The sequence below is a fragment of the Macrobrachium rosenbergii genome, chromosome 19 (assembly GCF_040412425.1).
Source record: "Macrobrachium rosenbergii isolate ZJJX-2024 chromosome 19, ASM4041242v1, whole genome shotgun sequence".
NCBI classification, from domain to species: Eukaryota; Metazoa; Arthropoda; class Malacostraca; order Decapoda; family Palaemonidae; genus Macrobrachium; species Macrobrachium rosenbergii.
This window is the reverse complement of record NC_089759.1, coordinates 36,032,047-36,046,656: the sequence shown is the minus strand read 5'-3', so window position 1 is coordinate 36,046,656 and position 14,610 is coordinate 36,032,047. Positions and strand designations below refer to the sequence as shown.

General features: G+C 37.0%; 1 protein-coding gene across 3 annotated transcripts in view; it reads left to right on the top strand.

Moving 5' to 3' along the window:
- Nucleotides 1–12,272, top strand: part of Oseg5 (intraflagellar transport protein Oseg5) — a 14,987-nt gene extending 2,715 nt beyond the window's left edge. For 2 of the 3 annotated variants that reach the window (XM_067121574.1, XM_067121575.1), the window contains exons 3-8: nucleotides 999–1,162; nucleotides 3,300–3,410; nucleotides 5,825–6,003; nucleotides 6,317–7,990; nucleotides 10,058–10,137; nucleotides 11,487–12,272. In XM_067121574.1, coding sequence (XP_066977675.1) covers nucleotides 999–1,162; nucleotides 3,300–3,410; nucleotides 5,825–6,003; nucleotides 6,317–7,990; nucleotides 10,058–10,137; nucleotides 11,487–11,502 — 2,224 coding nt within the window. In that variant the 3' untranslated portion in view covers nucleotides 11,503–12,272. Of the gene's footprint in view, nucleotides 1–998; nucleotides 1,163–3,299; nucleotides 3,411–5,824; nucleotides 6,004–6,316; nucleotides 7,991–10,057; nucleotides 10,350–11,486 lie in introns of those variants that run through there. The other variant, XM_067121576.1, reaches the window with a different exon arrangement.
- Nucleotides 12,273–14,610: the final 2,338 nt, after the last annotated feature.

Here is a 14,610-nt window from a genome sequence, read left to right as displayed (position 1 = left end):
ATGTGATGTCTTTCTAAAAGTGTTTTTGGGTCCAGACATTTGAGGTTGCCCCTTAACAGACGAATGCATCTCCCTTGATCTGGTCAGACAGAATGATTGTGTCCTGTGGCAAGGGTAGTGTACAATGTGTGGATTTTTTGTGGCTTTTGCTGACATTTAGTATGTAAACCATGGATGTTACATGTGTCCCATAGCTGGGCTAATGTTTGTTTGTGGGTTTTCTATGGTTTTTGCTGATATTTAATACATAATCCGACACACGAACCTTGCTCTTTCTTGGGTCTCGTTGTGAGAGTGCCACCACTTGGGGAGGGGGAAGTCCCATTTTGTTACTTTTGTGCTTGGGATGTAACATCAGCTTTACATTCAAACCTAACCCAAATTGAAAAATTATGTACATATCTCCTCTTAATATCGCAAGACATGGAACTTAGATTTGCTTTGAGGTTAGCTAAGTATTTGATTCCGAAGAGAAATGAAGAGTTTGTCTTTGGTCTCACCAGATATTTACATTTTTACATTCACCCAACTTCATCTGCTTCCTCATCTGGTTTGGGTGAAGCACTGCGCAATGAAATTACTATTTAACATGCAGTTGAAGCTCTCTTCCTGAATGAAGCAGGTAAATTTACTCTGCAAATTGACATCTACTAGGATTAAGTTTTATCAATTCACAGCAAGGGTAAGGCACATGAAGCTAGACTCATCTTATCAGTTTTCCATCTGTGCAAGGTCATAACTACTGTAAAGTGAATACATGTTACCACATTTTATGACAAGTTATGTCTTATGCATTTCTCTTTGTTAGTCATTAAAGTAACATATCATGACCCTAGCATTAAGGCTCCGTTCATTTTACAGTATCCAAGATTTTTTGACTTCTGTGAAGTCTCTCTCACACGTGGAAGGCTGCCTACATACTCAGGCAAATGTAAACTGATGGGAGCTGTGTTAGAACAAATATAATTTTCTAGAAACAAATTTTATTCTTTTTGCAGAGATGATCACCAGATCTTGCAGTGGAATCTATTATCAACTGAGACAAGCAAAGTGTCAGAATTGCCTCAAGAAGTTTATCCACTAGACCTCCACTGGCTACCCAAGAGTGCAGTGCAGAAAACAAAAGTTGGATCTGAGGTCTTTTTGTTGACAGCTGATGATGGTAGGTTTTCTTATTGTAAAACGATCAAGTTGTAGTTCAGAGAAATTATCTAGGAATAAAATGTTCCAGCTTTTTATTATGCTGGTTGTGTATGTTACCCAAGAGTCAAATCATTCATCAGATGAGAGCGTCTTGCAAACAAACTATATGGCATTGGATGAGGTGGGAGGGCAGTAAAAGGACCAGGAGAGGCATTGGATGGGAACTTAGCTGCATTAGGATTAGCACTGGCATTGACAATTTACAGAAGGAGCTGTGGGCTCCACTGAGCGTGACCTTAGCAACCTAGCCAGCACTTCTTCCAAGCAAAAGTCCAGGGCTGAAAATTAATATGCTGAAGAATAGCCAACACCAATTCCTCTATAATATTTTTTTGGTAACTGCCCTGCCAGATGCTCTGCACATGAGTTCGGGTAAACCAGCCTGACGTTGATAAGTATTACATAGTTGATATGGGTGCCTGCCAGTGCAGGACTTGCAAGCATTGCAGGCATTACTAGACAAAGGAGTATACCTTTGCCGAAGCATCTTCATGCTGAGGAAGAAAAATTTAGTTTGTGAATAAATCCAGACATATTACTTAATGTGTATAAAGTATACAATGTACCAATTTGTGTAAATGCTGCCAAGGAGCCATGTACTTTTTAAAAGCAAAATGGATAAATGAAAGGTGAAATAAGTAAAGGTAACACTTGAAAAGGATTATAATTAGCTAAAACAGCTGGGCATTCACTGAATGAATAATGACATGGATAACTGCTTGAGACCTTGGGATCTGCCCATATATGTACAGAGCTACTGGCTAGCGACCTTTTTCTTTCTTTCTTTTAAACCTTTGAGATTCTGATGATGTCATCCTATTCCAGTGACGTTAAGTGACATCAACTGTAGAACATTTTCGGCTAATGTCATGTTATATTGACTTTTTGCTTTGTTATTTTCCATTTTTCAACATAGTACTATAAAGTGCAGTATTTCAGCTTCAAATTGACAGTCTAGTTGGCTTTATTCCATAGAAATGAATTTTGGGACCTCCCTGAAGCATGGGCTTATAGTGAAACAGTTAGCCTTTTTCTGGTTTGTATGTAAGTAAGAAGTCATGTTGGAGGAAGTTAGTTCAATCTGTAGACTTTCTCATGAATAAAGATGTGTTTGCTTGTGTGATGGCAATACTGACAGAGGAATTAGTGACATGAAACATTTTTTAAAGCTTTGTGAATACCTGAAAAGCTTCTTCCTACATCTGATGGATGAGAACTGCTAAGATATGAATAAGTTTCCAAACCCAATAATTGATGCCAAGATGTTTACACCAGGTAATCAGTGTGGTAATTGGCAACTGGAAATGGGGTTGAGGTAGTAAGAAGAAGTCTGCAACCTCTTTCCATTACCTGTGTTGAACAAGGAAGCTGTGAATGTAAAACAAAACCTTAAACTATAAACATTTAACTGTTTGAAACATGTGAAATATCAGACATAATGAGAGTGCCTTTTTATATTTTAACTGGTCATGTGGTTGAAAGTTCAACTTTAAGAGAACTTTCTCTTGTGTTATTGTATAATTATATATTATTGCAGTGCAGTGATCGATCTCTTGATCAGTTTCACAAATCTTGCCAAATTGTGAAAAATAAGTAAATCATCTGTTTGAGTGTTAGAAGTGACCAGAAAAATAATGGTGTGCTTGTTGACCCCATATGAAAAATGGTAAATACAAAGATATCAATCCTTTTTAGCTTTTAGGTAGGGTTAAATTAATTATCAGAATGCTTTGAAAATTTTTTATACTGAGCTGTAATTGCATGTTGCATAGGAAATGTAAATTTATGACCTTTGACCTATTGTATGAGTTTCTGGTGAAGATGGAAAATTCCCATCTAACTTGAGTGAATTAGGAATCAATCTGGAATGAAGTGTACCATACATATGTTGCCATATTTTACTCTAAAATGCTTAGAGAAGTCAAAATTTCGGCTTAGTGGAGGCCCACTCTAATTCAAATGCAGGTAAAATTTTCTGAGAAAATGTAGGCATATTATAACCATCTTAAATGTGCAAGTAGTGTCAGTAGGGTGGAGTTAGTTATAAGCAAGGTTTTAAATACTCATCAGTGTATCAAGTACATTCTTGCTTGCAGGAAAGTTTTATATTATTGGCCGCAACGGACGTACTGAAAAATCTGTTGAAGCTCATCGTGGTGCAGTTTTGTCGGGTCGATGGAGTCATGATGGAGCTAGTCTTGTAACAGGTACTGCACTTTTTTATTCCTTTCCTTACTGGTAGGGAGTTTACATGTATACAAAAAATCCTGTTCCCACTGTCACCCTGTGATTCATCATCATTAATGTTTTTGCCTTGTCTTCTGTTTACATAGTTAGACATGAAGTCTCTCCATTATCTTCACTCATGTGCCTTTTCTTCCTGAATTCCCATCAGGTTTAGGTATTCATTTGTGCACGTTTTGTATGATTTTGTTTGCCATCCTACTGGGCATAAACTTTCCACCTCATTCCTGTCATGAATTTTATTAGTCTGTAGTCCCCTCTCTCCAAACTCACCATTTTTTTTGTCACCACCCATATCTACTCTACTTTTATTTTGTTTACCAGTGAGTTACTGTTATTAAGAGTAGTTGGCAATCTACTTCTCTTTCATTGAGATTGTTGCTAGTCTTCACCTGCTTTATTATCCAGTATGTCTCCTGGGTAACAGAAATGTTTAAACACTTCTGAGGTTGCCTTCCCGTTACAGCGTGGTGTTCCTTGTCCCTCTTTTCTCCATTTTCTTTTCATGTACGTTGTGGGAATAAATATATTTTAATTTCTGTATAATCTGCAGTCCTGAGAAACACAGTCAGGAAAGTGGCAAAATCGATGCGACAGGAGATGAAGGGGAGTGAACTCAGTACTATGTATTACAATACATAGTACTGTACCGAGTTCATTCCCCTTCATCTCCTGTTGCATCTATTTTGCCACTTTCCTGACTGTATTTTTTTCTTTGCTTCCTTTCCATTAGCATTAACCTCATTTTATTCACATGTGTTTTCAGTCCTCTCCTCTCTATTCCACACTTCCATCTTTTAGAAGTTATTGTATGTATCAGCTCCCGTGAGACTTTATTTAAGCATTGCTTATTAGTCTCCACTACTATGATAAATAGGAAATGACTGTTGCTGCTTGATTGACACCAACAATTATCTTGAAGTCTTCTGACATACTAGCTTCTGTGTTCCCAGTGCCCTCTGTTTCCCCAGTGCCCCTCTAACAGCTTTTGTTGGTCCTCAGTTAAAACCTTCTTAAAATACAAAAATTTAACCATACTAAACATGTGTACAGTGTCCGTATAATTTTTTGTGTGCAGCACCTAACTGCAGCTCATTCATTTCTCACTGACCACTATTGTGGCTAGCAGTTTTAATTTTCTCTGAATTGTATAACCCTCTTGGAAAGAAGGAAAAACCTCCAGCTGACAGGTGAGCAGCGCACATGCACTGTAAAGCCTTGTAAGGGTCAGGTGACGAGGCTCATTCTTTGTTTGCCAGAGCACAATTTTGTTCAGTAGACTGTTTAAAAGAAGTTTGTCATGGATTATGTTTTTTTTTATTCATTTTCACTGTATGGTCAGTTTTCATGATCTTGCGATATTCTGACCTGATTGTTGTATAGGTTAAGCCAACCTATAGCTGGCACAGACTCTTGCTCCTTGAACAGTATGTAAAACAACTTTACAAATTCATTATGAATGTTTAAATAGCTCAGCACAGAAACAAAGTTAACTGCAAAACTTGATAGGTTAAAATATATGTAATATATTTTGGGTCATTTTCAGTGACAGACTTCTTGATGTTACTCTGCACTTGCTCTGTTCCCTGCTCAATGCATCAGTGAATTCCACACTTTGCAAAGGTTTTTTCAATTTCCAAAAATCTGTGAATGACTACACATTGTTTTGGTGGCCATGGGGGTACCTGCTCTAATTTTGAAGTCTAATCCCCTAATTGGCCCAATGAACATCTTGACTGTAAGTCATAGCTTCAACAAAACTGACTATTCTAATGGAAAGCTGTACAGTAAACTGTTTTCACTAGAGATGATGCACCAATGCCCTGTGGAAATGTGTCGCCTTCCATTGTAGCGTGCAAAGAAATCCTCACACCATCAAAACCACCTGCCAAACACCAGCAACTTAGGACACTACCTTTTCCAGCTGAGCTGGCATCTGAGACGCCACCTGATAGTGACTCACAAAGCACATTGATATGGTTTATATTGGGAGCTGACTTTTGAGAGCACTGTAATGCCATGAAGTTTTTGCCAAAAACCTCCTGGAGAGGTTGTGTTAATTAGCTTAATCCAGAGTATCGGTGAATTGGTAAATAATGATTTTCTGAGAATGTTATGATCTGTCTGCTTGTATGTTTTTAATTCTCAATTTGTCTGATATCTTTTGCCTAATGTCATATTTTTTACTCTGGCTTCTGGTAACATTGAGATGTAAGTCTAAGAAAACCCAAGTTGTTACCTACAGTATTCATGTTGTTATTTGATTATGCATTTGTGCAGATTAAGTTCATGTGTAAAGTTTTAGAGCTATAAAAAATACAGTAATTGCCACTTCAAAGTTTCTTTATACTTAGACACTTCATTTTCTTTTTTGCAGCTGGAGAGGACGGTCAAGTTAAAATATGGTCTCGAAGTGGGATGTTGAGATCAACCCTTGCTCAGGTGTCAGTACCGACATATGGAGCAGCATGGTCACCAGATTCAGATGCTGTTATATATACATGTGGAACAAATTTAATTATAAAACCCTTAGCTCCAAACTCAAAGCCAATTCAGGTTTGTGGAGGACAGTAAATTGTTCTTGTAGCAGAAGTGCTTGTTTTAATTTTTTTGATGATATAGTTATAAGCTAGTTTGCTGTCCCGTTGCTAGGTAACCAATTGGTTCTTAGCCACGTAAAATAAGTCTAATCCTTCGGGCCAGCCCTAGGAGACTGTTAATCAGCTCAGTGGTCTGGTTAAACTAAGGTATACTTAACTTTTGTCTCATTGATAACTCCTGAAATTTTTACTCTTAAGCTTTAAGTAATTTCTGTGGTCATAGGTAGAGTAACCACTTAATGAACATGTAATTTCCTTTTTTTTTCCAGTGGAAAGGACATGATGGAGTTATTCTTAAAGTGGCATGGAACCCAAACACTGGACTAATTCTCTCGGGTGGTGAGGATACTAGGTATCGTGTTTGGGATAGCTTTGGACGTCAGCTCTATTCTTCAGCTCAACATCAGCATCCCATCACATCTTTATCCTGGTCTCCTGATGGTCAATTGTTTGCAGTGGGTTCTTTTAATACTCTGAGATTGTGTGATAAAGCTGGATGGTGCCATTCCTTGGAGAAGCCTAATACTGGCAGCATATTTAAACTTGCTTGGTCTAGTGATGGAACTCAGGTTGCAGGGGCTTGTGGGAATGGTCAAGTCATATTTGCTCACATTATTGAGAACCACCTGGAATGGAAGAATTATGAAGCTACTGTCACCAGCCGCAAAACTATATTGCTGCGGAATGTCAGTAATGAAGCTTGGGAAAAACTGGAGTTAAGAGACAGAATTATCAAAGTTTCTCTTGCTCACAGCCATATGGTTGTTGTGACATCAACACAAGCATACGTGTACTCAACACGTAACTGGAATACTCCTATAATATTTGATTTAAAAGAGTCAAATGCAAGTTTGATCGTTCAGGATGAAAGACATTTCCTTTTGGTAGATGGGGCAAGTGTGTATGTTTATTCTTACGACGGACGGTTGTTGTGTTCTCCTAGATGGCCAGGGATGAGAACAGACGTTCTTAACCATCGCACTGTGTCTTTATCAAGTGATACACTAGCAATTCGTGATAAGAACGATGAGAAACTGGTGCATCTCTTTGATGCCACGACTGGTAAGCCTCTGAATGATGGCAAACCATGGTCACACAAACTTGAGATTGTTGAAGTTGCCTTAGATAAGGTTGGTTCATCACAAGACAGGCGCATGGCAGTGGTTGATCGCAATAGAGACCTATTCTTAGTAAACTTGCAACGTGTAGGCAGCATTGGAAGACCAGTGAAGCTTGGGGGAATGGTCCAGTCTCTATGCTGGAATGATGGTGCAAACATGTTAGCTGCACTTCAAGATTCCAAGTTCACTGTTTGGTTTTATCCAGCAGTTGTATTTGTGGACAGAGATCTGCAACCAGTAACAGTTTTTGAGAAAGATGCTACCGACTTTGGAAAAAATGCAGTTATAGTTAGCTTTTTAGACACGATGGTAACACTACGACGGGCAGACGGCAGTTTAGTAACAAGTAGTGTTTCTCCTTACCCAGCTTTATTGCACAACTATGTTATGGCAAGACACTGGGAAGATGCAGTCAGGCTTGCCAGATTTGTAAAAGATCCTACTGTGTGGGGCTGCTTAGCAGCCATGGCTACTGCTAGCAAAGAGTTAGATACAGCGGAAGTGGCATATGCAGCAATTGATGAAGCAGACAAGGTTGAATACATACATTACATTAAGGAGATACCAGTGAAGGAGGCCAGGGCTGCGGAAATGGCTCTGTTAGGGGGCCACGTCAGTGATGCAGAAGCTATCCTCCTTCAGTCAGGCCTTTTTTTCAGGGCGATTATGCTCAACCTGTCTTTGTACCATTTTGATCGTGCTCTCCAGTTGGCAATCAAACACAAGACACATGTCGATACAGTCATGGCATTCAGGAGGCATTATTTGGCACGTTTTGACAAGAAGGAGACCAGCAAAATCTTTTTACAGTATGAAAAGCAGGTGAGGTGATATGGATTAGCGAATTTTTTCTTGTATCATTTTAATTTTTACTGGCCATGTTTTGATTACTCAACTTTGGATTGTTTATGGAATTGGCTCTTCATATTGAATTCAGTCTGTTTCATATACTTATAAGTTCATATAATTACAATTAAGTATTTGTAAACGAATTTTTCAAATTAGTAATTATCAGTTTGGCTTCATGCCAAAGCAATCATCAGCAAAAGGAGTGCTTAATGAAGAATTTAGTGATGGTGCTATATCATAACACAAGATTTACAGTAGATTAAAGATAGTAGCAGGCATATCAGAGAAATTTAAGATGAAGGAAATTTGTTTCATAAACCCATCAATCATAATTAGCCTTAATTTGCAGTGCTGAATTCCTTGGACCCATAGCTTTTAAAGTCTTGAGACTGAAGAAGAATAGCTGTATCATTTTGTCTCATTTCTTTTATGTCACAGTATCACAAGAGCTCCCCAGCCTAGTCAGACTTGGATATTAACATAATTTCATTTCATTTATTTTCCTTTTTCTTGTTGTTTTGTTGTATTTTGCCAATCATTTCTCCATTTCTGTTTGTAATTCAGCCTTTCCTTTTCAATTCAGCTGAAACTATTGGAAGGGTTACAATTTGATTCTATGAAATTTAGGCTGTCAGGCCAAGCACTGGGGCACTTTTAGCATGACCACCTAGACAGTGAAAAGAGAGAGTTGGAGTGGTTGGACAGCAAGATAAAGAGATCCGGAAATTAAAGAAGATGAGGTACAAGGATGTAAAGTTGGAAATGAGACCCACCTCACATTTGCACTAAGAAGTAATAGTTGGAGAGGCTGGACATACATTCCAAGAACTGGTTATGGATTTGTAATGGTCTCCACTTTGAGGAACCATTCACTAGCAAGGATGATCTTAAGGAATACCTATATATTTGGCAAGTCTTTGGGCCAGGTAATCAGACATTCTCCAGGATCATGACTACTATAGGAAAAATCACCAGAAGTACATGAGTGATATCACAGAATGACTCAACATCAATATTTGTAGTCATGATTTTGCCATCAGTGGTCACTGGGTAGATTTTTGTAGTGTGTTGTATTCTCTAGAAGGAAATGTACAACTCTAGTACAGGCAGTCCCCAGTTATCGGCGGGTGTACCGTTCTGAGGGTGTGATGATAATCGAAAATCGCCGCTAACCGAAAATCGGCAATTTTCTTGGCTTATCGGCGCCGAAAAGTGCCATTTTTCGAAAATTGCCAATTTTTGTCGCTAGACAAGCGCCGTAAAACCGGATTGCCGTTAACCGAGCCCGCTGTTAACCGGGGACTGCCTGTACTGTATCTTATTTCAAATTTCTCACTTGTGACTTCATTAGTTAGGACTAGTTGGAAGGTGGAGCTCTTTGATAACGTTATCACAACATCACCACTTTCCTTTCACATCTGTTTTTTACTGTTTTACTTAATGCTTACTTGGCAGCTGTCCAGTCTTCATGTTAAATAGCCCAGCCTAGAATGCCTTTTGAGTAGTGCAGAGCCATGCTTTTTTACTACACATTTCATTACTCGTTGGTAGGCTCTGTAAAGGATGCCAGAATCCTAGCAGATGCCTTCAAATCTGAAGGCGCTGGTTCTTATTCCTAACTAGTGAAGTTGACACCCATTATTTGGTTTTCTCTTGTAGTATTTCAGCTCCCTGAGGTATCAATTACTTTTGTGCTGTGAGTTTATGTGGCCCTACTAGTAGGGAATGCTTGTTTGAAGAGAAGTCATGACCTGATTTATCTGTTGAAAACTGTTTATTGATAATGCTGCATTTTCTAGGACAGTGTAGCTGAAATAGAGAGGTTTATATTTATGGAATATAAAATCATTTTAAACTTTCTTTGACGAGAGAACTCACAGAACTTTAATTTATGAATGGGATCTAATTGGACACGACAACAAAAGGGAATGAGATAGGGCATTGCATGGGAAAGAAATGCCTTACAAATTATCAATATTTATGCCGATTCATTTAGCTAGGCTTGCATTATCAACTACTGTATATTTGGTTTTTTTACAGGTGGATGTTGATTTCAAGAAAGTGGCTGAAAAGATTGCACTTGAATACCAAAGAGAGAGAGAGAAACCGACTTCATCGAAGTAATGCAAAATGTTTCATTTTGGTCTAGTTATAGTAGAAAACAAATGTAGTTTGTTTTTCTAGTCATAGTAAAAAACAAATATAGTTTGTCTTTCTAGTCATAATAGAAAACAAATATACTCTGAATTCTAGTCATGGCAATAATCATTGTGTTTGCTATGGGACATTTTATTTTAGATACTTTAAAATATAATACTATTACAATATCTAATACTAGATTTAATTATCCTGTTGGGAAAAATTTAGCATTTATATTCTTATATGACCACTAGTTTATTTAAATATATATTACTATATATGTAAAGAAATAGTGCTAACCAGTTTGCCTATAGAACAGAACAATTGGGCAATGCTATTTGAGCATTAGGCAGCTTGGTACAGTACAAGAATTTTTTAGAAGCAGATAGTTTAATGCTCGAAAACAAATCATAAAACATTTAAGGAGGAATACAATTTGCCTTATACATTTATTTTTATGAAGAAAAAATGCAAATTATCTTTTATACCTAAAAACTAAAAACTGGTAATCACTTGAATACAGTGAGCAAGACTAATGATAAAAAATCTTGTTTATATGAAATGCAGCTCTTGTTTTTAAGGAGGGACAAATCTTACATTGAACAGCATACGAAGTAGCAAAATAGCAATTATTGGTGGAAAGCAAAGTAGCAATTAGTGGTGATTTCCTCCATTTTGATGTCTCACCTGTCAAATGTTAGTCTTTATTGTGGATCTGTGAAACACATGTTTTCTTCTGAATTTATTTGATCTTTTCCTTTGTTGTTTTTGATCTAATTGTGTGTAAGTCTGTATTGTGCCATTTTTCTAGGCGTATTTGCACAATTCACCTGTCACTACAATCATGATAAGTGAGCTTAAACATTTTAAGTACCATATACGGAAGATTTGATCCCTATTTGTGTGTATTATTGTAACCGTAACTATTTGCCTTGCAAGCTTTCTATCCTACACAATAGGTACATTGTACAGATGGTAATAAACTTTCAACTAATATTCTTTCAAACAGTTCAACATTCCACTCTAGAAAAATTTGATCGATAACTTAAAAAATTTGCCGTCCTTGGGAGGGCAGGTAAGAGCAACCACTATATTGGGTGCCAATGCATAGCATCCAATGTGTTGCTGCTGTTATATATATAAGAGTGCTGTGTCCTGATTTTGTAAACTTTATCTGTAGCATGTAGTAATTTATTTAGTATTAAAATTTATTTTTTGGTAAAAAATCAACTGTATATATTGGATGTTTAGAAGAAAGGGAATGGATAGTTGTCATAGGAAAGGACTTTTTTGTAAAGGATTGTGAAATTGGTATGATCCCATTTGTCAGGAATCTTACAAGATGAGACCCAGTTAATAAGGCATCAATAGAAATGAGACCTAGTGTGAGCTGATCAAGACCCACAAGACTTGTAATCAGGAGGCTGAGTCAGTATCGATGAAGAAAGTCGTCCATCTTAAACCATAACGAACCAGAGAAGACCAGAGACAAGATTTAAAAAGAGAAAAGTTAGAGAAGAGTGCAATATTCCAATCGTCCTCTCCTTGTTACTCACTCTTTTGTTAGGTGGAGGAGTCAGTGTGATGTGAGGTGGTAGATCAGAGGTTTTCTTTCTCTCATTTTGGCAAACTCAGTTATCTGTGATATTTCATCCTTATCCCACCCAGTAATTGAAAGATATAGATTATAACAAAACTGCCCCTCAGAGCTTAGGCAATAATCAGATACAATGTATTAAGTTTTTATACAATTGTACATGTATAAGTGCATTAAAATAACCACAAATGAAATGTTAGACACCAAAAAACTTTCTTTTCAAGATGTAACGAAAAGAAGGTATGTAAGGATTTGTTACAAAAGGAAAAAGACTGAACAAATTGTTACACTTACTTTCATTCCATATTGTCGTGGATTCATGTATTGAGTGTATTACAAGTACTTATTTTATATAAGAGACTTGTAGAGAGTTTTGATTCTATTTAACAGTATGTTAACATATGTAGTGAATATATTTTGTTTTATCTTTGTCCATGCATTATTCGATTTACAAGTTTATATTGAGCATAGTGTCAGCATCAAGGGTAAACGGTAACTAATAAATTAAACTGCAGAAAATATCTTATCATTCACATACAACTGGAGGTATAATGTGTGCATTGAAAATTGACAGTGACTGGTCATAAACATACCTTGCAATTATTCTAAGTTAGGCATGTGGTACCAGTGCCAGAGTTTTCAGTTACAGGAGGTTTGGCCACTGTGCACAGAGATAGAAATGAATTGTTTCTGTTAATTTTCACTTGAAAGCAAGCCATATACATATAACCAAGGAGGAGCAGAATGTAATCCTCATGTGGCAGGAAATGAAGTTGTAAGAGATATAGGTATTTCATTCTTTGACTCCCCTGATCAAAGCTGTCATGCAGCTATTGATGTTTTAACAGAGCATTTTCGGCCAAAGTCAAATAGGCTATGTGACATGAATGGTATTTATCAAACACTAAAATCAAGAGCAGCACGAATAAGTGGGTAGTTTTGTAACAAAACTGTAAAACTACTGTAGCTGATAAGTTTGGTTTTCAGGCACCAATGATGTCACAACTGATCAAATTGTAGAGAGAAATGCAGTTTCCGTAAATCAAAAAAAGGATTATTGCAGATAAAAGATCTCATATTAGACAGCATGCAAATTAATACTGCCAGAGCTTAAGAAATAAAAAATTTGCAGTCAAAAATGTTATGAAAGGTAAGCTAAATTTGGCTCAAATAATACTGCAAATTAATATTGCCAGAGGTTTAGAAGTCACAAATTTGCAGTCAAATGTTATGGAAGGTAAGCCAAATTTGGCTCAGATAATACTGTATACAGTAACATTTCCACACCTAGGACAAATGATAAAGAAGATAGAAAAATGTTCATAGTAAGTTGTGTGTACAAAATATGGCTGTTTAATGTACAGTCATGTACAAAATATGGCTGTTTAGTGTACAGTCACCCGAAGTCAATGTCAAAGGAATTATTACGTAAACCCAAACCATATCTTAAATGTACTTACGCAGATTATCCTGTTTGGGATAGAGATAAATGTCCTGCAGCTAGTTAACAATGGACAACAAATTGAGGTAATTTAGAAATTTTAGGCTACCAAAATCTAAAAGTGAATTAACCTAGCAGCAGAGCCAGGTATGGAATATTCAAGTCTAAAGGAAGAAAAAAGCTTACATTCATAAAACATATAAATCCCATAAATTTGCATTCCACGAACTCACTGAATAGAGACAGTACAAAGAGAATGATGTTCGAGGTTACGACTAGTAAGAAACTCATTGGAAAGGGGACCTAAGATCTGGCGGAAGCCTGATGAACATCTTGAACTCGACATTATAATTCCTTTTGCTGCAAATTATATTGTAGTCCTCACTCAATGTAGCAGCTTTGTCAAGTTTCGTAACCTCTCTCTCTCTTAAATCGGCTCTTATGTGTTCAGGAATTCCTCTTAAGATATTGCTCTAGGACTACTAACTCCTCAAGTTCGTCCATAGATTTAACTTTAGCAGCCTCCAACGATCTTTTGAAACACCATCTTACTTTGTAGGCATAATCCAAGAAAGTCATCTTGTCATCCTTTCTCAAAGATCTGAATCTTTCATTGTAATATTCAGGGGTCATCTGGTAAACTTGTAGCACACTGTACTCTTTACACTGATCAGCTGATAAGGCTAAATAGGCACTTCTTCCTTTACCAATTGCATGAACTGGAAGATACCACAAACATGTAGCCAGCATTTAAATCACCGAAAATCCCCGGCTCATCCTTATAATGGATGATGTAATTTTCATGGAAATAAATCACCGACTCTGATTAAACTTCTCTCAAAACGATCATCTCGAGAAAATTACCTTTAGCATACGTGGGAAAAAATTTTTTAAAACATTTTCACTCCGAACGGGTGAATAGAATTTGACGTTTGCTTGCATGCATAAACCAAGCAGATGTGACACACAACGACCTCCTTTCGTTGTTTATTGTTTGTTTGTCCCTGATTTTATTATTTAGTCGCTGTCGCAAGCCCCTTCTTATTCTGGGCAACGGCCCGCAAAAACTGGTTTTCGCTCGACTGTAGTGTTACATTATGGAGGTGCTTCATGGAATTACCAGTTCTTTATACAAACTAACATTATTTTGCAATGGTGTAAAGTTCAAATTCTGTTAAAACTAGTATAATCCGAAATCTTCACGATGTATTAAAAAACTTTAGCACTGAAACGTTGTATATAAATTTCTCCTTATCATTTTTGCCGCTAATCACAACGCAATCAGTCGTTCGGTGTTGTATGACAAATTATGCTTCTCTTCACGTTCTCCTTTACCTTGGGGAAAAGCTCCGAGTATCGTCCTTCGCAAAAGTATCCTAGTAAGATATTTTAAATCATTCGTCAGCTGATGAAACA